General features: G+C 47.0%; 1 protein-coding gene across 3 annotated transcripts in view; it reads left to right on the forward strand.

Annotated features, from left to right (window-relative positions):
* The first annotated feature begins 9,024 nt into the window (after positions 1 to 9,024).
* MKX (mohawk homeobox) overlaps positions 9,025 to 22,967 on the forward strand; it is a 50,601-nt gene continuing 36,658 nt past the window's right edge. Inside the window, exons 1-5 of one of the 3 annotated variants that reach the window (XM_066559846.1) lie at positions 9,025 to 9,145; positions 9,377 to 9,623; positions 11,645 to 11,804; positions 19,973 to 20,126; positions 21,386 to 21,721. In XM_066559846.1, the coding sequence (XP_066415943.1) occupies positions 9,442 to 9,623; positions 11,645 to 11,804; positions 19,973 to 20,126; positions 21,386 to 21,721 (832 nt within the window). In that variant the 5' untranslated portion in view covers positions 9,025 to 9,145; positions 9,377 to 9,441. The remainder of the gene's footprint in view (positions 9,146 to 9,376; positions 9,624 to 11,644; positions 11,805 to 19,972; positions 20,127 to 21,385; positions 21,722 to 22,967) is intronic. The other 2 variants (XM_066559934.1, XM_066559776.1) reach the window with 2 other exon arrangements.

A 22,967-nucleotide genomic window follows, 5' to 3' on the forward strand; every position in this document is an offset into this window, starting at 1 on the left:
AAGAAAAAACATGAAAACCCACAAATCACATTTAAGCTAGCAGAATGATTTATTAAGAAAAAACACTGACGGATTTTTGAAGTACTGAAAGTGTTGAAATAGTCTGAATAGAATGAAAATTGACACGAATTTTTACCACAATGCAAAAGGAACTTGAACTATTCCAATAAGAGTTTGCTTTAATGTTCGTGCATGTCTTCACATCCTGCTTTTGGCAATGGCCAGAAAAGAACTACTGAAATACTGTGAGAAAAGCTGTTCTTGTGTTATTTCTGGCCCTGTTGTAATGCATGAAATCAGGACATCTCATGAGAGACACTGATATTCAAGATTTTCAGTCTATTTTTCAGATAAAAAAGTCTGGATATATATCTAAATTTCTGGGTTTAGTCATGGCTAGATCTCAAAGCAACAAGTAAAGTATCTGTGAGGTCACAAGTCAAATAGTTACAATTCAGAAGAAAGTATAATAGTTATATTCAAGTAACTTGGAGGAAAAAAAACCTGTGAAGCCAATATTCACTTGCCAGGCTAAGGTGGATGTCTCCTCATTCTCAAAATAACCCTTAATGCCATCGGGGAATTTCTGAAGTTTATTCAAAGGGTGGATGGGGGTTATGATTAAACCTAAAGTGCTTGGAGACACAGCGACTGTCATAGGCATGGTTCTGTGCATGTGTGTGGCTCTAATCTGTCTAAAAATCATTTTTGATAAACACCTTTGGGATCCAAATGAGGGCTCTATGAACTATATGTTTTCTGGTGCCCCTGCCAACTCTGAATAAATGTGCTGTGTGTGTAGCCAAGGTCCTGGAGAATTATTTCCTGAAAACTACTTACTTTAGAACCAGAAGGAATTAATGAAGATGTGCCAGCTATTTCCTTTGCTGGCTTGCATGCCTCAGCCTCACCAATATTAAATAGTAACAGTGTGTACATGAGTTATGCTGCTGCACCTCATGTTTTGCACCCTGCAGAATCCATCTATTCTGTACACAAGCAGGAAAGCACAGACAGAGTGCGAGTTTGTTGCCTCTCTTTGGGTATCCACATTTGAGGTTTGTAGAAGCTATCAAAGCCAAATTGCATCTTGAGTCTCTGGCTTTAGCCTCTGCTAAAATAGCATTTGTGTATTTTACAGCTATTTACAGAGGTTGAACCTCAGTTCTGCTAAAAAGGAGATAATACAGCTATCAGCACTGGTTAAACAGATTAATATGATTGGCCTGACTTTTTGATCTTCTTGAACAAACATATTTATTGTTACTGGACAACTTTCAGAAAACTTCTAAATCATTCGAGATTTATAAATTATCAATTATGTAAGAGCAATAGCAGCTAGGGGGATGTTTTTGTATGACTGCAAGCAATGAGAAAGGCGATTTTCAAACTCAGGCCAAAAACATTAATTGCACGCCATCTTTAGAAGAATCTTCCCGCAACCTTATTTTATCTTTAGATTTTCTCAGGCTTCTTTTGCAGGAGTCCCAAGCAGAGCCGGAGAGAGCAGGATCCTGTGTCCCGGGGGAGGCTCTCCCCAGGCAGCTCCGGGAGCCTGACTCCACACAGTCTTTGCAGAAACTGGCACTAACTCTGGGGCTTTCCTTCAGGACACAAAATCCCCTCGATCACATCCGTGTTGCCAAGGCAACGCACTCCAAGTCTCCCTGTCCTCTCCAGGACCTGATATCTACCAGAGGAGCTTCTAGACAGAAAATCACCGAAACCCTGACTCAACCACACGAGGTTTAACGCTGTGCAGGCAGCCAAGAGGCTGAGGATAATTCAGAGGTTTATGCAATAACTGGAGGACCATCAAACTGAAGCTTGTTATGACTACTCCCTGTTTAAAATCCTAAAAGTCAGCCTGAATCTTGCATCCTCTCTGTCTTGTGTCCGGAAAACGCCTCAGATTTGGGGTTGAAAGTGAATACGCTCCGGGCTGACGCGTTGGGAGCTGCTGCCCCGTGCAGAGCTCTGTCAGTACAAAGGAAAGAGGAAACGTTTCTACTGGTATTATTAACATGTCAGTAGCAGTGATAGATTCCAACTGAGATCAAGCCCTCTTGTATTAGCAGTGTGCCAAAAGCAGAGTAGGAAGCAGAGAAAGGGGAGGAAGCGTTATTATTCCTGTCTTACAGCTGCAGAAGAGAAGCATGGGGATTGTGAAATCCTCGAGGTCACACAAAACTGCATGCAGCTCAAGTGGGGAAGGGAGTCAGACCCTCACAGCTGCCCCCTCCATCCCCTCAGCCCACTCATTTCTCCCTGCCTTGCTGGGCTGGTTGACATTTTTGGGTATTTGGAGATGCTAAAGAGTTGGGGCTGGTGGAGGAATTAAGTCCCTGGGGATGGGTCCAAGGCAGACACCACATCAATCACAGTGTCCTTGCACATTACTGCACTACCTTTACTCTCACATATGTGCACATCCTCTCTTCCTGCCCAAAAAAGACAAGTTTGAGCAATAATTCATCGTGGTTTGAACCATTGTGCAGATAATGTCAAGTTATGGATAGACCTCTATATCTGTTATACTGAAGAATATTGGTGGCAAAATTGCCTGACTTTATGCTCTCCAGTGGATCTAGATGGGAGAACAGGCATAAAAAGCAGGGAATTCAATAACACAGCATGGTGTGTTTATTTTTGCACAGGTGGCTGAAGAAAAATTAGATTTATGATTATTATTGTTATCAACTGTTCAGCATTTATACTTAACTTTTCAAAGCAGTGATTTTTGCAATGTGACCTGCAACGTTAATGTTAAATCCAAACAAATCCACATTAATTTTCCAAATGGACAGACATCACCCATCTGAGATACTACATCAAATGGAACTGAGTCACTCCCAGGCCAGTACAGACACCAAAAATGTGATTTTGCTCTGAGAATATTAAGTACAGACTTTAAAACTCAGTTAAATGAATAAAATGTATAAAGCATAGCAAAATTACTAATTTTTATTCTATTGATACATTACACGTGTAATGGGTAATCTGCTTTGGGGACGTTTGAACTGCTGTTGTTTTTCTTTACAGAATAAAGGAGCTCATGTATGTATTTAAGGCTTGAGTCTCTGGCTTTGTATTCCTTGGGGTTAAAGCAAAAAGTTCTAGCTGAGGGGCAATGGTACAGACTGGAGCAACCCTCCCAGCTTGGCTCCACAGAGGGCACAGAACTGAAGAAACCAGGGAGGCCACAAGTGCTGTGAGTGGAGTCTCCAATGGGGCACACACAGACCCCACCTGGATCCTAAGCACAAAATGGAGAACAGCTCACACACATAAATGAAGCTAAATAACCAAGAGGCTTGATCTCGAGACAACAACTCTGTCCCAGGCCAAACTTTAGAGCTTCTCCTGCTGACCACATTTCTTCCCAATTAACCCTGCATTTCACACCATTTCCATTCCCAGGGAAACATCCTGGCCCCTCTCTGGAGCCCTTTTGCCCTCGTGGCTGGTCACAGAGCTATGAGCTATGGGCTGCTGGGAAAACACATCTCCTGCAAACACCATGGCCCACCTCCTCCTCCTCCTCCCTGTGCCCACTGCACACAGCAGCTGATGCACAGCAGAGGCCTTATGGAAGGAGTTTTGTTTTACATGGCCCAAGGGGATGGAAACCTAAAAAATGCAATAAAAAATGGAGGTGGTGCAGAGAAGTGAGAAAAAATAAAGACCTTGAGCACAAGCTGGGAGATTGTTTTTCTGACTCTTTGGGGATGTGTTCAGATGGAAGTAGAAATAACTGAGATCATTGTTTGGAGACATTTTTTTGGTTTTGTTTATTAATTCTTAAGACAAAGCACATATGTAGAACAGAACTGTGTCTTCCACCCTTCCAGATAAAGCAACAGCTACGTGTTGGGGCTTCCAGGTCTGTGGTTTTTCTGGGGCTTCTTGCTGCCACTAGCCCCAGTTTGAGGGTGTGATCAGGGAGGTCACCCATAGGACCCCATGCTTCCTAAAAGAAACAGGGCCCAGCTGCAGCTTCAGAAGAGGCACATGTCCCCTCCCTATGTTTGCAAGACCAGCTCCCTGACTTCAGAGTGGTCTCAGCCCCACCACACCTGGCATCCATGACTAAAGCCATGCTCAGCTTTGTGGGTAACCTCCTCCTGCAGCTGAAGCACCCTGGCCACTTCCCCTTGCAGTGTTATATGTTGCAGCACAAGTCAACTCTACAAACCAGCCCATACCCTCAACCTACTCTTTTCCAACACAAATAGCATGCAAAACTTCCTGATTTGTGGAAGGCAAGAACTGGACCTTCACACAAGGTCATCTCCTGCATTTGTATAGGGCTTGTTTTTTGGCTTTCCCATCAGGTGATGTCTGGTCCACCTTTCTGCAGCATTCAGCAGCCTGCAGACAGCAGACCAGCTCTCTTGGTGGACATCCTTCCAAGGTGCACACAGGAAAGAAATACCTGACGTGCTGAATGCTACCCTGGAGCTACAGTCTATCATTTTATCTCAGTCCAATCATACTTTATTTGGAACTGAAACCAGGGTTTAATTAATGGTGACATCAGCCAGGTTTCAGAACACCTTCCTGACAACATTTTCAGTTCACTTTTGTGCTGCTGTTGCTCACAGAGGTCCCCACAGTCTTTGGCCCTGCATTTTGACAATATTACCTGCTGCAGCACCAGCACTAAAGATGCTTTAGGGATGGTCACAGATGACACTGATGTGTTTCCTTCCTGCATACATCATTCCAACACCTTCTTACCAGTCCATCCAAACCAAACATCCATAAAGAAAAGAAATAAGCACACATATTGTCTTTCAAGTCCTCCTTCAGTCTTGCTGAGAAATCTTCTAAAGCTCATTTCTCCATAGGTCTTTGCATGCAAAAATCAGGTGTAACTTCAGAACCTATCTTTGCTTTCTAGTGGCCCAACATAATTGGGCCACTAGATTAGGATTTATGCACGCCCTCTCAGATGTTGTATGCCCAGTATGATGACCTTGCTGACACCAAAGATGGAGCCCTGAGACCTTCCCTGCTCTAAGACAGTAAGGCTACTGCAAGAACTGGTCCAGCAGAGTCTTCAGAAGAGGCAGTTCTTCCTTTCTTAGGATTCTACTTAACAAAACTCATCATTACAAGACTTAATTTCATCCCTATGTTATCTTATTCCAGTGATCTGGGAGCTACCAGACTGAGCACAAAGAGCCAGTTCTAAAGCTACCCTGCCATCTCTGGCTCCTTGCAGAAGCAGATCAAACTCTATTAGCCAACATGGTTTAGCACAGTCATCCTTGTCTACATGTGCCTCAGGACTTTGGTCAGCAGTGATTCACCTGCTGTGAGAGATGGCAACAGCTCTCTGCAGCTGCTTTACCTGCCAGTGTGGCTATTCTGTAGTTTGGATAACACCCCATTTGCCATAATCAAAAACAATTTCTCACCTACACAACTTCAGGCCTTTCAACATACATGGCCATGGTTATTTAGCCACCCTACCTGCCATAGCACAGAGAGTGCCAGGAACATGAGGAAACTCTTTGAATTTCAAACATGTATGTTTACTGTGAAGGAATCTGCAGCTGGAGGGAGGAGCTGTGAGAATGCAACACCAATGAAATGTTTGCTGATAGCATATAAAAAGTAACCAGAACAACAGACAAAAGCAGCATTTTGCTTGAAGTGGACAACAGAAACAAGAACTGTATTTAGGAGCATAGATGGAACTCTACTGAACTGGTTTGGGGTTTTCCCCCCTCATGGCTGGAGAAGGGGGAAGCAGACAGATCAGCACTCACAGCCAGCCCCAGTGGTGCCATCTGTGGCATGGCTGCCCACCCCAGGCAGCAGGGCTGGGCTGCAGCCTCTCCACAGGCTGGAGCAGCCCTGGCACTGAGGAGCTCCATCACTTGCAGCCTCAGGAGCAAATTCTCCTCTTGGCTTGACAGCACAGTTGATTTTTTCCTGGCTCCTCCAGTGGGACACATTAAGACCCAAAGCACCGCTTTTAGGCTCTTTCTGCACGATATCCCTTGGAAGTGTGCCTTGCTGCCCCTTTTTGGCATGCCAGCCTGGCCTACCAGCTGTCTGGAGCTGGCACACAAGCATGGGCCAATAGAGGAGTGTTGCAAAGAGTGGCAGGGAGATTTTTGCAGCTCCAGCCTGGCAGGTGCCTGAAGCCCTGCTGTGCCCCGGGCTCCTGTCCCACTGTGGGATGCAGGGGAGCCACAGAGCTCCCATCAGCCGGTGCTGCATCCTCAAGGGAGCCGGCTGCAGGCCGCGGTACGCGGCCAGCAACTGTTGACTTCTTTTTCCGTGCATGGAAGGGTAAGAAACCTTAATTAAAAACATGAAGCCCACAGTTTGTATCACATTCACGATGTTAAACAAGCTCTGGAAATAGAAACACTGTTTTCATTTAAGCTTTCCAACTGTGATCTATGTAATAAAATATGGAGGGGGCGGGCGTGTGTGAGATTTACATGTGATGATTTGGGAGATCTCACTGCTTTAGAGGCTTGTGAGGCGCCGCAGTGCCAACTGCTCCTGCCACTGCCTCACCACGTTTGGTAATGCCTGCCCCACACACGCTTTTGTTTTGTTCCAGAACTGCTTTCCAAATGGTGATTTCTTCCCTCAGCTCTTGCTGCTGTGATTTATTCTGGGTGTGGGTGTGGGATCTACCAGGCCCTCAGTGACCTGCTGCCCTGGCTGCCCGTGCCCTGCCCAGCTCTGGACAGGCAGGCAGGTGAGCAGTGCACATTTCCACCACTCCTGGAGACCACACATGTCCTTGAGGACAGCCACATACTCTGCAAGTATCCTCCAAGCCCATATCCAGGCAGCACCAACATCAGTGGACACAGGGCAGGAATATTTCTGCCTTCCCAGATCCTCCTGAGTCACCCCACAGGGAATGAGCATGCATTCCACCACGGTGGACAGGCAGGGGGAAGGCTCTTCCAAGGGCACGTGCTCACTACCTGCCAGTGCATGGATTGCCCCTTCTCCAGAGCCTGCCTCAGCCTGCAGGGCCCATAGAAACATGCCATGCCCCATCTGCACCTCCCCTCAGGCTCTGGGAGCCAGAACCTGCACCTGACCTAGCAGAGAGGATCACCCCTGCTGTGCTAGAGGGGTTTGCAGAGGAGAGTGGGATGACAACAGAGCAAACAATTGTCTGAGACTGTGAACGACTGAGATCACCTTCCCATGGGAGCTTGATTTTGGTCAAACCTGTCACTTTCTAAGACTCTTTTTGCTGTGACATAATTATAGCAATGCTTCCCATGTCATAAACAGTTCATCTAAGCATTGCAATGATCAGAGATGCATGTTTTGCATGAAGCTCCTAATCAGCATGTTAGCTCAGTCTAACAGAAGGCATTTGCCCCACACTGCTCCCCTGTGCCTGCTTCTCCTCCAATGGTTCCTGAATGCTCTGGCCAAGTCATGTCCTGAGGCGCAGCATTCCCAGGGCTTTGCCCAAAATCTGTGGAAGTGCAAGATGCACAGCCTGCACAGGAGCACTCGTGTGGTTGTTTACATTTTTAGACCTTCTGTTTTCTCAGCAGGGCACTGGCAGCAAGTTGTTCCTGTCTTTTCCTCCCCTTTTGGGGACAGTAAGTTTTCTCATTGGACATTGGGGCATCTTCAATGCATTGCCCTGCCCCAACCTCTTCCCTGCTTCCCATCAGCAAATGGAGAAATTACAATCGGGTCGGTGAATCCCGACGCCAAGCTGCCCCTCTTCCAGGAACCCTTTCCCCAATGCGTGTGGGTGTGTGACGTCACCGAGGGTGACCGTGACGTCACGCATCGGTGACGGCGGGGTGCGGGGACGGGGGTGAGCCCCAGCAAGGACCCCACAGCGGCTGAGCCCCGGGGCCGGGGGTCCTCTGAGCGCCGCATGTTGCCCCCTCCGTCCCCACCGCTGCAGCGCCGAGCCAGCGGAGATCCGCGCTCCCTCCGCGGTGGCCTCTGCAGCCCAGGAAAACGGGAGGGAGCGGCTGGGCTGATGGTAGCGGGCGGGGATACGAGGGGTAGCGGTATGCAGGCTCAGGTACTTTGGGGCCACGCTTGCGGGGACAAGGACAGGGACAGAGAGGTGCCATGGAGAGCGGGAGCCGCGGTCGGTGCCCGCACGGGGGATCCGCACCGCGCACGTCCCGCCGGGCCCGCAGGCGCAGACGGCTGCTCCCGTTCACCCGCGGCGGTCAAATACCGTCTGAATTACATCCTTGTAAATATTGACTGTGGCCATCTTCTTCGCTCCTGCGCGCAGAAAACCAAAGCGTTGAGCCCGGCGGGGCCGGGCTGCTGCTCCGCAGGGCTGCGGGGGTGCGGGGGTGCGGAGCGGCGGGGCCGGGGAACAGGGGCACACCCGAGGGAGCGGGCCGGGGGCGACCGTAGGCATCGCCGGTAGCTGAGCATCGTGTCTCTGCCGGAGCGCGCCCGGGATGCTAAAGGCAACGGGCTGTCTCCCGGCTTGGGCTGCGGGCTAATTTACAGCCCTTGCGCTTGTAGGAGGGACACACGACTCACAAGAGAAGACGGGGAAGCGTGGTGAGAGATGGTTCCTGGCATAGCATCATTAAACACCGGTGTTAATGGGTGGCACGGGGCTGTGGCTGCGCCTCGCGCCCCCGACGGGGGTCTCTGCTGCGGTCAGCGTGACACCAGCCGGTGTCCTCAGCCGCCCTCCCCGGGAGGCTCCCCCATCCAGACGGTGCACTGCCGTACCCTCAGATGCCCCTGGCCGGACTCCTCCCGCCCCTCCACGCAGCGCCCCTCGACGCCACTCTGCCCGGGCGGAGCCGTGCCCTGGTTGGGGCTGCCGGGGTCCCCTGGCCAGCCGTGACTCCCCCGGCCATGGGGAGCGGCAGTCCCGACAGGGAGAGTGGCTGCGCGGCGGCCGTGCCTCCGGGCGTCGGCTCTGCGCATTTGGTGGTCGTTAAAAACAATTTGTTTCCCTCCCCGTTCGGGGAGGGGGAAGGGGAAAATCATTCCGGGGGAGGGGAAGGGAGGAAAAGGGAAGGGAAAAGGGGGGAAAAAAAGGAGTGAGAGAGAGAGAGCAAGCGAGACAGAAACACCAAAGCCGACAGAAAACCCGCGCTCCGAACTATTGCGACACAGAGCGAAGAGCGCGGCGGAGGCTGGCGGCGAGGTGCGAGTGGGAGCGGGCCGGGCCGTGGGAGCGGGCCGGGCCGAGGAAGCGGACCGGGGTTGGGAGGGGGGCCGTGAGAGCGGGCCGGGCCGTGGGAGGGGCGGGCTGCCTCCCCCCCCGTGGGTGGGCAGGCGGCGCCCGGTGCCTCCGCGCTGCCCCCCCGCCGGTCGCGCCGGGCGGGTCTCGGCGGTTCGGCGCGGCTGCCCGGTGACCGCTGCCGCCTCCCCGCAGCGCACAGCGAGCCCCCGCACCTCCGAGCCGGCGGCCAGCACGACGGCGGCCCCCAGCCCCCCACCATGAACACCATCGTCTTCAGCAAGCTCAGCGGCCAGGTGCTTTTCGAGGAGGACGCCAAGGAGCGGGAGCGGAGCGGCCGGTCCTACGTGGGGGTGGTGGAGGGCCCGCACCACGCCGAGGTGCTGCTCCCCGACAGCCCGTCCATCAAGGAGAGCCTCAGCCTGCGCAACCGGCGGACGGGGTATGCCGTGCGCTCGTCTCCGCGCCGCGCACCGGCTTCGGGGGCGGCCCTGCGCTCCCGGCCGCCGCGTCGCCGATTTGGGGTTGCGAGATGGGTTTCTAACTGGGTCTTTGCCCGCGGCCCCGGGTTCGTATTTTCTGGGATTCTCATTCCACAGCTACGGTGGGAAATTCCGGCAATAGGTGATGCAGGGGCGTCCGGCTGGGCTGGAATATACCAGACAGAGCGCTCCTGTCCTGCTGTGCTTGACCTTCCCCTCTGCCTCCGAACAGAAACAAACCGGGAACACCGGAGCCCCACCGGCTTGTTCGGGCGCTTCATCTGATTAAAGTCTCCAAAACGGAGGCGCCAGGAGGGACGTGTGAGACCTGGGGGCCGGGGCGGCGGCGCGGCCGATCCCGTCCGGCAGTGCCGTGGTGGCAGCGGGGCTGGGGCGGCGGGCACGGCGCGGCCCCGGCACTTGTTCCGCCGTTCCGCGGGCTCGCAGCGCGCCGAGGGAACGGGCGGGAAGGAGCTGCGCTGTCCGTGCGTTCCCAGGGATGGCATTTAGATCGGACTAGCGGGATGCCAGTCGGGGGCTCGATAATGTGATACTAGGATCGGGTTTGCAAAAAACGGCAGCTGAGGCTAAGCCGCCCGAAGCCGGTTTTGGGGTGGTTTTTTTGGTTTTTTTTTTTTTTTGGGTTTGTTGGTTTTTTGGGGGTCAGGGTTTTTTTTTTTATTGATGCTGGAGCAGGTGAAATAGAAGGTGATGAGAGGCCGTGCGAGCTCTGGCGTGTTGACAGCCGTAGCTCGGAGGGTTGAACTGGCGTGCGCTGACCAGACATTTCGGGTCAGCGTTACAAAGTAAAGATCGAGGAGCGCAGTCAGGCGGCTGCGAAACCGCGGAGTCCGGGGGAGTTGCTTGTGCTGACCAATTTCCACCGTAGCGATTGCATCAGCTCGCAGCTTTACCGGCGCTGCTGGCCCACAGGACGCAGGTGTGTGTTGTGTCACCGGGATGTTGTTGCGGCCGATCCCGGGGCAGCCGCGGGACCCGGCGAGGCGGCGGCGCGGCCCAGCCCGGCCCCGGGGCGCCCCCTGCCGCCGGCAGCGGCACCCAGCGCCGCCCGGAGCCCCCTCCGCCCCGCAGCGCTGCCGCCGGCCCCAGCCCGCCTCCGGGCTTTCCTCAGCATTCCTCCGATGTTGTTCACTCACTTTTTATTGCAGGCTTTTATTTACAGAGGGACTCCTTTTTTTTTTTTTTTTTTTTTAATCGGAACCCGGGTTTCGTTCCCTCGGCATACGCTGTTACTCGGCAGGCGCGGGGCTTTGCGGGCTGCCTCGCGTCGCTGCCGGCGGCATTGGGAGCGGAATGCCGGCTCCTCCAGGAGCACCGCTCGCCGCCGGTTCCGAGGGGGGAAATGATCCAGGAGCTGCTCGGTGCCGCGGGTAACTTTTGAGCATCAGCAGGAAATAAACCCGGGCGGGGGAATCAGGCTGGGCTGGCCCCGGGGTAACGCGCACCGCAGCTGCGGGATGCGCTGCCGGCCGTGCGAGATGCGGCCTGGCCGCGCTGGAAAGCCCCTCTCTAGACAGACCGGCCACAGTCCGGTCGGGTGCCGAGCACCGAAAACATCGGGACACTCGCTCCGACGGAGCCCTGGCCCCGCTGAAATCCCCGCGGGGCCCGCAGCATCACCGCGGCCATTCACCAGCTCCTAGTCCGCTCGCCCAGACCCTGCACGGGGAGTTCGGGGAGCTGCTGGCATCACCTTCTCTTGAGTGGTCGTCCGAGCCACGGTTGCGGCTGTGGAAATCCTCGAGCACCCCGCGAGGACTGGGCTCGGCTTCTCCGGGCAGGGCGCAGCCCGGGGCTGGGCACATCCCGAGCTGGGTGCCCCCTCGGACGGGGCGCATCTACCGCGCCCGCGCTGGGGAGCCCGGGGCAGGCGGGACAGCGGGCAGGGGCCGGGCACGGGCAGAGGGCAGAGGGCAGGTGTCCCGCCGCTCCGCTCCTCAGCGCCCCTTCTCCGCGGCAGGGCGCGGCAGAGCGGCGGGAAGGTGCGGCACAAGCGGCAGGCGCTGCAGGACATGGCGCGGCCGCTCAAGCAGTGGCTCTACAAGCACCGCGACAACCCATACCCCACCAAGACGGAGAAGATTCTGCTGGCCCTCGGCTCCCAGATGACCCTGGTGCAGGTAAGGAAGGGAACCACTTACCCCGACCTCTAAAAGCCGCTCCGAGGCGTTTCATGGACGGGAGGGATGGGGACAGCATCTGCCAAAGCTCCTCTGAGAGCTGAGCAAAGGACAGTGCTGGGTACTGGGGAGCATCGGTGCAGCCAGCAAGACCAGGGGTCCTGTGCACATCCTTCTTCCACTCTCCCCTGGGCTCCCCACCCCAGCAGGACTGTCTCTCTCAAATAAGAATTGCCACATCTTAGCTATCGTGGCTGGAGAAATGCTAAAGGCAATCAGCAAAAAGTGTGCGCTTGCACTTCTAGGAATAGATGCCCTCATCCTTTCATCTCATTCATAAATATGATGAAAATATTTTTGCTTAGTCTTTAAAAATTCTCAAGTAAAAAATATCAGTCATGGGAGAGTTCAGCACAGAATAGAAATTGTTTAGGAAATTTCAGGGAGCTACTCTTCCCTTTTGAAAAGGGGGTAGGATGGAAACTGTTATATTGTTCTGATAATAATTGTCATCACCTGTTGCACAGACACCAGTGTTACCATACACACTGTGTGCACTGGCTCAGCACACACAGTCTTGCGGGAATAATCATTGTAATATAGTTAGACATGGGGAGTAATTGTTTTGCTCTCAGGTAATTCTCCCCTGAAGTGCCTGGCAGTTTTGCTGTAAGAGGCATAAATTTTGCTGCAAATGTTTATAAATCTCACTTCTTTGTTCTCTTTGCCATCTGGTACTCTACTGATATATGTGGTTAAATGCTATCAGTTGCCAAGCGATGCTATCTCAGGTCTGGATGCTGCAAAGATTTATGCATTGTGAATAATCTAATTTCCTTACTGCAAGCTACTGCTAGGTGTGTAAAATGAAACCCATGTGTTTGCAGGATTGGGTCCTCATCACTCTGCCTAACACATTATGTGTCACTTTGCAAAGAGCACAAAGAGATCAAAGTAACCTAAAGTATTAGAAAAAAACAGGTGGTAATTCAGCTTTATTATTTTGAGCGCCCCCTCAAAAAAACCTGTACTATGAACTTCAGTTCTAGTAATGGCAAAATGGGAAATTTTTACACTTCAGTACCTCACTATGAAACTATTGCACTAGGAAAAACACTATAGCTTTGACAAAAATAATATTAATGTCTCAGAAAATGCCAGTTATAACTGGAAGATACAGTTAAAACAACTTGTCTTGCTTTTAAAAAATATACATGAAAGGTTTAAACTATGATTACATAAACACTATCCCTTCAATGGCACAATTCAATAGGAGTATTTTATTGGACTATGGCTCTTAGAATACCCCTGTATTTTTACATGAGATTTAAAACATATATCCAGAATATGTGTTGGGACACTTTCACATTAATGACATCTTGAGGAGTTCTGCTGTTCTTTTAAAAATGCCTCGGAGTGAACAGCGAAGGGAGAAGAACTGGTGGGGTTTTGCAGGATTTCTCTCTGGCAGCTTTGATAAATCCTGATGGGAACAAGAAGTGTTAGCCTTTATAAAGGCATCAAGTGAGCCATGGCCGCTTCTCCATAGAGTTTTATGATCTACATAAAGTGTAGAATAAAATTAAAAAGAATCAGGGAGGGCTGCTTTTAGCTCTGTTGGACCCCTATGACTAGTGGATTTATGCTGAAGCTGAATTTGACCAATTTTGTTCTATGAACTGTAATATTTGAAAGAACTGTGCAAACAGGCTTATCTATCTTCATTTACAGAAGCACAACATCAAAGAGAAATCCCAGGTGTTTTTTTCATCTTTTTTGTGCAATGCTCTTTTAATCCAGGAATTCGATAGCATCTGTATGAGATGTAAATACATATGTCTGGCACTAGCAGTAATTCCTGAGCCACAAAGAGCTAAACAACACACACCCTACACCCTACTTTTTGGATGCTCAAAAAGAACAAGATTGTAATTCAGTACAAAATTTTTGTTCTCTAAGAGTGAGAGAGAGCATGGCAGGGTGTGGTCCCAGTCACACTGGGTACATCTGAAATAGCTTTCCTGAAGGCTGTGCTCTTTCAGATGAGCGGTGTAACCAAGAGCAGGCTTGGGACTGGGCTGTGGGTCTTTTGGAAAGCTTTGCATCTGTCCCAGGAGGGGCACTTTGCAAAAGCGTCAACCAGGGTTGTCTATAAATTGTTTTTCTAATCTAGTAATATTGTTGGCCATCATTGGAGAACCAGGAATCAGTGTAGGATGTTTCCTCTGGGTTAAACACCTTCCCATTTGCTGACCTGTCTCATATTTCCTACACTTTTTACATTTCTCAGTGTTGTCCCGTGGTGTTTGCTCCCACAGTTTTCCCCTCCTGTGGAGGCTGTTGTCTGCTGACAGCTGCTGCCTCTCCCCAGCATCCCTCATGTGCTGACACCTTGTCGTCACAAGCCATAGGAAAGGCAAAAGATACTGTTGGATGTCCCTTTGATTTTCTGAGTTTCTGACAAAATCCCACTAAGAAAATGAATGGTTGGGGTGTTTTTTTGTTTTTCACCTGACTGACGACCTTGGAAAAGGTCTTCTGAGGCTGCCTGGAAGATGATGGTGGTCACAGTAATTTTGATCATCCAGATGTAATACTCTCCTCCCTGTGCTTTGATCATACTCTCTTCCCTGTGCTTTTCTTTCATCTAATGAATCTTATTCCAGTATGTATCATCTATCCAAAGGAGCATTTTTTTAGAACCATGGCATAGATAAAACCAATTCTTCTGTGAGACAAAGAGGTGAACATCAATCCCTGTTTTTTAACTTTTGTTATTAGGACAAACTAATGACATGCTAATGACTAATAACTTTTGTATCTGCATGTCAAATCTTCCACAGCTTTATTTTCATTAGTTTTTCTATCACTCAGTTGGCTGATTTTAAATTAATTTGTTCTACTTTACTAATACTTTGGCCTACCCCACTGTTCTTGGGTGCAGTGGGACAGCGAGGAGACTGTTGCAGATGCATGTCCGACTGCAGTGCTGAAGAAATGTCAGACTCTTTCAAGGAGGTAGGATTTTGCAGGGATCATAAATCATCTTGTTTCTTAAGTAGTAGTAGCAAAACCTGGGGCAAATTCTGGGCTGACTTACTCCTGTGCAGGCCAACAAGGTCTTTGGGAGTCCTCAAGGCAAATGTTATTGCAGATTTCAGTCCAGCAGTCCAAAGTTTTCTACTTCCACAACTGCCAAAGCAGGAAACCAAAAAAGCAATATAGTTTGAAAAGGCATTTTATATTTTACTCCAATTAGATTCCAATTCAGAATCCAATAACTTGTCCTATTAATATGCTACATTTTCATTTGTATTATTACCATAGTGTTTGATTTATTTTATTTTAAATTTTGGTTTAGATGTTCTTGTGAAATAAAAAAGAAAAATGGCAGTATATTCCTTCCAGGAAGAAATATGAATGTGTGTATTGTTGGAAAGAAGGTTTTTCAATACAAAGATTTGTATATCAGTCATGTGCTGCTATGGATTTAATAATGTTCAGATTTATAAAGGCGTATCTGGATTACTGGAGGAGGTGAATCACTTGATGTCTGTTCTCTTTCTGAAAGTTTGGCTGCTGTTAAGCACTGAAGCAGAACAAATTACAATAAAATTGAAGATGTGTCTTCAGAAGTAAAGCCAGAGGGTCAATATTTCATGATGCTGATATAAGTACCTGATGCTCTTAGAGAACAACTGAACTGCTGTAAAAAAATGAATGCTGGAAAGCACATCTATTATCGTTCCCCTTGGGTTTTGTCTTTTTACTTCTCAAAGAACTACAGGATTGTTACTTTACAAGAATAGTGAGTTTCATCATGTGTTTTTTCAAGATACTTCTTGGGAGGTTTATGTGACAAAGACTTTCCCACTGGCTTTTATCTAAATAATTTTTTTGTTGTTTTTTTTGAAATTATTTTTGGAGATCACAGTAACACAGTTTGGAACCATGGGAAAAGTTGGATGGTTTTGGCAGCTTTGGTAATTTCTTTTTGCAATGGTTTAGGTAAGCGTATTGCAAACTGGCACTCTTTGTGAGTGGGACCTACAGCAGTGGACACGCAGGTTTTTAAAGACCACATGGATAGACAATGTAACATTTGGGGCTGGTTGAAATGAGTGGTAAAACTGCTGTCTTGGAAGAAGGCAGGTGGAGGTCAGGGTGAGCGTGCTGACTGGTCCAGCCTGTAGCCGTGCAGCCTGTTCCAGTCCACACCCCTGGAGGGTGTCCAAGACTGAAGAGTGACAGAGGTGTTGACTCTCATGATGTCTTAGAAATCAGGATTTTCCAGCAACATGCACCAGTGTCCAAAAGTTGGAAAGCAGCTAGAGATTACCACATCATAGATTAAGCCTAAAAATCTCTTAAATGGATTTGACTAACTTTCCTTTCTTCCAAGGCTTTAATGGACCTTGTTGTAATTACATTTGGGATAAGAGTTCCTAGAGTGAGTTTGCTGCTTCTTGCTTTTGTTAAAGGTTTCTCTTCTAAAAGCTGACTTGAGGTTCTTTCAGAATGATAGAGTCATTTAGTTTGGAAAAGACCTTTATAATCATTGAGTCCAACCATTAACCCAGCACTGGCAAGTCCACTGCTAAACCATGTCCCTGAGCACCCTGTCTACATTTCTTTTAAATACCTCCAGGGACAGCGACTCAACCATGGTAACTTTCACTGGGCAGCCTGTTCCAATGCCTGGCAATCCTTTCTGTAAAGAATTTTTTCCTGATACCCAATCTAAACCTCCCCTGATTCAATTCATTTCCTCTTGTCCTATCACTTGTCACTTGGGAGAACAGACTGACCCCCCACCTACAACCTCCTTTCAGGTAGTTGAAAAGAGCAATAAGATCTTCCCTGAGCCTCCTTTTCTCTAGGTTAAACCCCCCCAGATCCCTCAGCTGTTCCTCATCAGACTTGTGCTCCAGACCTTTCCCCAACTCTATTGTCCTTCCCTGGATTCTACCCATCACCCAGTGTCCTTCCTGAATCGAGGGGCCCAGAACTAGACCCAGCACTCAAGTTGCAGCCTCACCAGTGCTAAGCACAAGGGTACAATCACTGCCCTGGTCCTGCTGGCCACATGTTATGGTCCAGTTCTTAAAATTGTTAGAAATGCCTCTGCCTGAATTAAGATGCAAACCAGATCATATGCCAAAGGATTGCAATCTCTGACACCACACTATTGCTGATCCAGGCCAGGGTGCCATTGGCTTTCTTGGCCACCTGGACACTCACTGGCTGTCGTTCAGCTGATGACAACCAGCACCCTCAGATCCTTTTCCAGCAAGCATCTTGCCATCCAATTCCCCCAGCCTGTGGCACTGCAGTGGTTGTTGTGACCCGGGGCAGGCACTTGGCCTTGTTCAACCTTATGCCTCTGGCCTTGGCCCATGGATCCAGCCTGTCCAGATCCCTTGTGGAGCTTTCCTGCTCTCCAGCAGACCCACACTCCCACCCAGTTTGGTATCTCTGAAAACTTAGTGAGGGTGCCCTCCATCCCCTCATCCAGATTAATGATAAAGCTATTAAACATACCTGGCTCCCAGTACCAAGCCCTGGGGAACACCACTGGTGACCAGTGAACAGGGGGATGTAGCTTCATTCACCAACATTCTTTTTTACCCTGCAAAGAGCACACTCATCCAAGCCATGGACAGCCAGTTTCTCCAGAAGATGCTGTGGGAAATGTTGTCAAATGTTTTATTGATGTCCAGGTAGACACATCCACAGCCTTTCCCTTGTCTACTAAGCGGTCACCCTGTCATAGATGAAGATCAGGTTGGTCAAGCACAACCTGCCTTTCACAAAGCTGTGCTGGCTGGGCCTGATCCCCTGATTGTCTTGTATGTGGTGTGTGATGGCACTTAAAATCATCTGCTCCATAAAGAGCAGGAGGACAAGGTGCAATATATTTATGTCATTATGAAATAATGATCAAATACTACTATTCTCTTCTCTCATAGCAGAAGACTTAAAATGTGACTCATCTTTTCATATTGATATGCAGAAAGCAAAGCAGTGGCATGGGAAGAATGAGCCCAAAATAAACCAAGAGTACCATGCAGAAATCACTCTTGCTAAATTTAATTGCTTTTATGTATGAATCACACTAATACTACCCTATCTTTTCTGTAAATGGCACTTCACTGATGAAAAATTTCAATATGTAATAGAATGAAGCATAATGAAATCTTTATTGTGAGAGGTTGGAAAGCTGTCAGTTTGGTATAATGCTACAGTAACTGCAATCCTGTTGATTGGGATGCTGGATTGATCCATCTCTACTGTTAAATACTTGATTTCAGAATTACACTGTCATGCAGCAGGTGACTGCTGCTTCACCTGAGCAGTCTGGTGTGACTTTGCTAACAACATTAGAAAAGTGCATGGATTCCAGCCCACCCTATCTCATTTACTGTAAAAATTACTGTGTAAATACGAAGATTACAAGCAAGTAGCCTCAGAAGAGAATTAGAATTACTTTGCCAGCTACAGTTTTGGTTTTCTAACCTGTCATAGTAAACTACATGGCTTGTAAAGTTACATGTTTGCCATCTGAGCACTGATCCAGTGCTAACTGTATTTTCAGTGGAACCCTGTTTCATGTAAATGCGATTTTAAGGCAAATCAAAGTGACAGGCATAAGGCACCACTGCTAAGTTCTAGCTGGGATTCTGAACTAAAGCTTTGCTTTTTCTTTAGGCACATAGTGTTTATCTTTCTCATAATCACTTTAGAAGAGATTATTGATCCAGAATAATTAGACAGATACTTCTGTGTGATTTATACAGTAACCTTAGCTACAACAGACAGATGACAAAACTAGGGACAAAATCCAACACTAGGGTCTACAGTTTGGCTCTCTGTTAGGTGGGGTAGCATGTATTGACAAAGCATGTATGAACTTGCTTTGCAGGTTGATGTAAATTAAATGGTGTGATCGTTCCCAGGTCAGAATATGATGACAGTAGTCTGGCTTTCTCTTTGTGCGTGTTCACAACACAAAGATGTGAACAGGGCTGTAGGCTGATAACATTCTTTGCATTCTCCTTTGCAAGTGATGCTACTCTGCCTCCTTCTTGCAGAGGTCATGTCAAAATGCACTTATTCCTGCCAGGGTTAAATAGGACTTTGAACACCTTATTTATCATTAAGCAAGTATCATTAGAATGCAGGTCACTTGCCTCTGCTCTTGCTCATAGTAGAGTTATCAGTATTTTCTATTTTCTATATTTTTGGGTTGCAGTAGAATCAAGGCCAGTATTTTCTCAGGTGTGCTTTCATGCAAAGTCACTGCAAGCACATGCATCGCATTTGGTGGTTTAATTAGCACTGCTGGCACTGAAGGGTAGACTGTGCCTTTTTGCTCATTCAGTGCCTAAAACACTGTGAAATGCTTGTGATTGAGCCCGACTTTGTAATGAGCCTGTATGCTAGAGGGATACCAACATGAATCCATTTTGCTAAGTCAATCTCTAGAAAATGCTTTGAAGTTGGGAAGGAAGACAAAGCAGACTATTGTTTAGTAGTCACCTTGTGAGGAATTGCATCTTTACTATATTCTAAACTGTTCACAACAAAAAGAGTTTGTAAAATCAGTTCTCTGTAGAGCAAATGGTGGATTTCTGCAGTGAGTCAAAGTACATTGTACTCTGTGTAAGACTTTCCTGATGCCCACGGCTTGTCAGACTAAGAGTTCTGTAAAAGTGAAGGGAAAATTTGGGGCTTTTATATACACAAATTTAGAATGTGTTTTCTGTTCAACAGCTTTATTGTAGCCTATATAAATATCAAAGGAAATTCCTGAATATTAGATATTAGTTTAATTTAGGAAGTTGGTAATATGTTAAAGGTTCATATTAAAAGTTCAGGGTTTTATCTTTAAAATTAAAAAAAAAAGATTAATATAAAACTGGTATTTGGGACACCTTAATTGAAACCTTGTGATAATGTGGTTTTGCTAACACTTGGGAAGGGTGGAAAGCCTGAAATTGCCTTCCTGTATGAGATTCCTGATCTGCTCATTGGTAATTTCGTGGACTGCTGTTCATATTTCTCTTGTTTGTGGTCCCCTTGAAGCATACATAAAACTCTTGAGGGCTCTGTGGGTTGGTTGACTTGCCTAATTTTCAAGGGAAGCTAATAGACACGTTTGTGTGCAGGTATCAAACTGGTTTGCCAATGCAAGACGTCGCCTGAAGAACACTGTCAGGCAGCCAGACCTGAGCTGGGCTTTGCGAATAAAACTCTACAACAAATATGTTCAGGGAAATGCTGAGAGACTCAGCGTCAGCAGCGATGACTCGTGCTCTGAAGGTTTGTTGATGCTCTTTTATCAATTTTAAACTGGTTAAAATATATTTAGAAAGTACTAGGTACCCTAAGTTAGCTCTAATTTTTAATCAAAAAATATCCCCAGTGGACCTGCCTTTATTGTTTTTGTGAATTAAATGCCTCTTTTGGCTCCCAGCTACTGTGCAGCCTACAAAGCAGAATTGTGTAAGTTGCTCAAGGTGGCAATGTGGCTGTGTGTTATTATATTTCATTATTGCTAGAAAGATAATTGTTTGTTCATTACATTTTATAAGCCTATTCCTTTAGTCTGCATTAAAGAAAAAAAATTGATTACATTTGTTGGTATAAAGAAATGAGAAATCACTTGGCTGTTACTTTCCTTCGTGGAAGGGCTATAGCAATGATGTAATTAACTAATCAACCCTTTAATGATGTATACATCATTAAATGGTTGATTAGTGGGGCATCTTATATGGTAAACTAAATATTACTGTTATTTATTTGACGTATTTTGCTAGCAGCTGTTTTCCATAAAGGATGTACTGGAATTCTCTTTCTTACTCAAATTAACAAAAGCAGGATTTTTTTTTTTTTAAGTACCCTGTATTTTTAATAGAATTCTTGTATTAATTCTGTCTGTGAGTGCTTTTTTTAGACAGTTGTGACATGGAGATACAATGACAGGAACAAATCCTACAGAACATTGTCAAAAATCTGTATGTAAATTTTTAGAAGAGTATGTCTCAATCTGTACTCAATTTTAAATATCTTTGTTCCAATTTCAGTCTGTACTCACATTTCTTGAAAAATGTGGGAATGTACTCACATTTCTACTCACTTCCCTTGAAAAGATTGCTTGCAGAAAAATTAAAAGAGTACAGTTTAAGCAAATGTACCTAAATATTCTGCAGTGTTGAGGCAAACCAAATTTCAAGTTATGATAGTAATAATTCAGCCTATTCACACAGCTTTTTAAATGCTTATCATTGAGTTAGGGCACTTTCCAATTTTTTTCTGCCTGTCTTGTGTTACTCATGAACAAATTAGACTCAAAGACTTTTCTATAGCTAATTAATTTAGAATACCTGGAACATCTGAGAATCATGGGAACTACTATGAGCAATGTGTGAACAGAAGAAAATGAAAATCAGCGTCTAATGCTGAAGTTACTGTCTAGTTTCCCTTATATTTATTATAATATAAGAAAACATGGAGAAAAAGCCTCGTGTTAAATATTAAGTACTCAATGTATTACTATATCTTTGTTCTTTTGTTTTCAGATGGAGAAAATCCTCCGAGAAACCATATGAATGAAGGGGGATATAACAAACCAGTTCACCACACTGTGATTAAAACTGAAAGTTCAGTAATAAAAACAGGAGTGAGACCAGAAGCAAGTGCCAATGAGGATTACGTGTCACCCCCCAAATACAAAAGCAGCTTACTGAATCGTTACCTAAATGACTCATTGAGACATGTCATGGCTACTAATGCAGCTATGATGGAAAAAACAAGGCAAAGGAATCATTCTGGTTCATTTAGTTCCAATGAATTTGAGGAAGAACTGGTGTCTCCATCATCATCAGAGACAGAAGGCAATTTTGTCTATCGGACAGGTAAGGGATATTTTTCTGCGTGATTTCTATTACAGACATCTTCTGTAGACATTGGCTCCAGGATTAAGTGTAATCTGATTGTGCCTTTTATGACACTTCTGTCCATCGTCTCATATCACAGTGGATAATTCCTGTCCACCCTTTCATTCTCTGGAGAAGTTCTACCTGCAGTATTACAGTTAAGTGCAGTTATTAACTGCTAATGAAGCTGGTTTGCTTTTCAAATGGTGCTATGGGAATAATTTTTGAAATTACGCTTATAGGCCACTTTTTGTCAGCACAAAGAATAGCCTAAGGAAGGAAAAAACTCTTGCATATTCTATTACAATACGGGAGGACTGGAGGACTGAAGTTCTCCAGGGCCACAGCTGGGAGGAGGAAGAGGGCTTTGAAATTTCAAGGTGGCTGTTTGTGACACTTACATGAGTCATATGTTTTTCAGTGGAGTGCATGTGAACACCTTCTCCTGTTGTACAGCACCTTTCTGTCCTCAGAGTGCCTTGTCCAGTATGTGACCCTTTGGTGCTCATGCTTCTCTTAGGAATACACGCATTAGTGAAGACTCATTTCTGCATCACTCTCCGGAGCTAAGCGGCCACAGACTTGGCCATTAAATTCTTTGTCTTCCTGTTTTTTGAAGGGTTACACATAGTTTATTATTTTAATTTTATCAATAAAAACATACAAGTGTGATGTAATGTCATCCACTGTGTTACCAGTCAGAGCAAGGCACATGGGACTACATGGTTCATGCCAATAAATTGCTGTAAATCAGGGCAAGATCAGGACTTGCCTAAATTCCCATGAGTCAGGGGGTGCTGGAAGGCTCCTCTTGTGAAACTTCTGTATTTCTTTGGGAGATTAGGTTAAAAAAAAAATTAATTTTGAAAAATATGAAGTTTTGCACCCCAGTTTCTGAAGGTTTCCACCAGTGTCTCAGAATTTTGACTCATTGCAGCAGCCCCTTGTGTTGTCCTGGGCCTTTCTTGGCAGGTTATTCTGCCAGGGACCACCCTGAGGGAAGCATCACTTTAGGGATGGATATTGCTGAAAAGTACTGGAGGATTTTGCAGTGAAGTTAATACAGATTTAGATTTTTCACTTGGTTCCCCTTGGCTTCCTTGGCAGTCAGGTTCAGGTGCCTTTGCAACTTCTCTGGTTTGCAGCCTTTGCTCTCTCTTTTCTGGCACATTTCCTGGGGGGTTTTTTGTCCATGTGGAGGGGCCACATGGCTGAGTTCTGTTGG

This window comes from Molothrus aeneus, chromosome 1 (assembly GCF_037042795.1).
Source record: "Molothrus aeneus isolate 106 chromosome 1, BPBGC_Maene_1.0, whole genome shotgun sequence".
Taxonomy (NCBI): Eukaryota; Metazoa; Chordata; class Aves; order Passeriformes; family Icteridae; genus Molothrus; species Molothrus aeneus.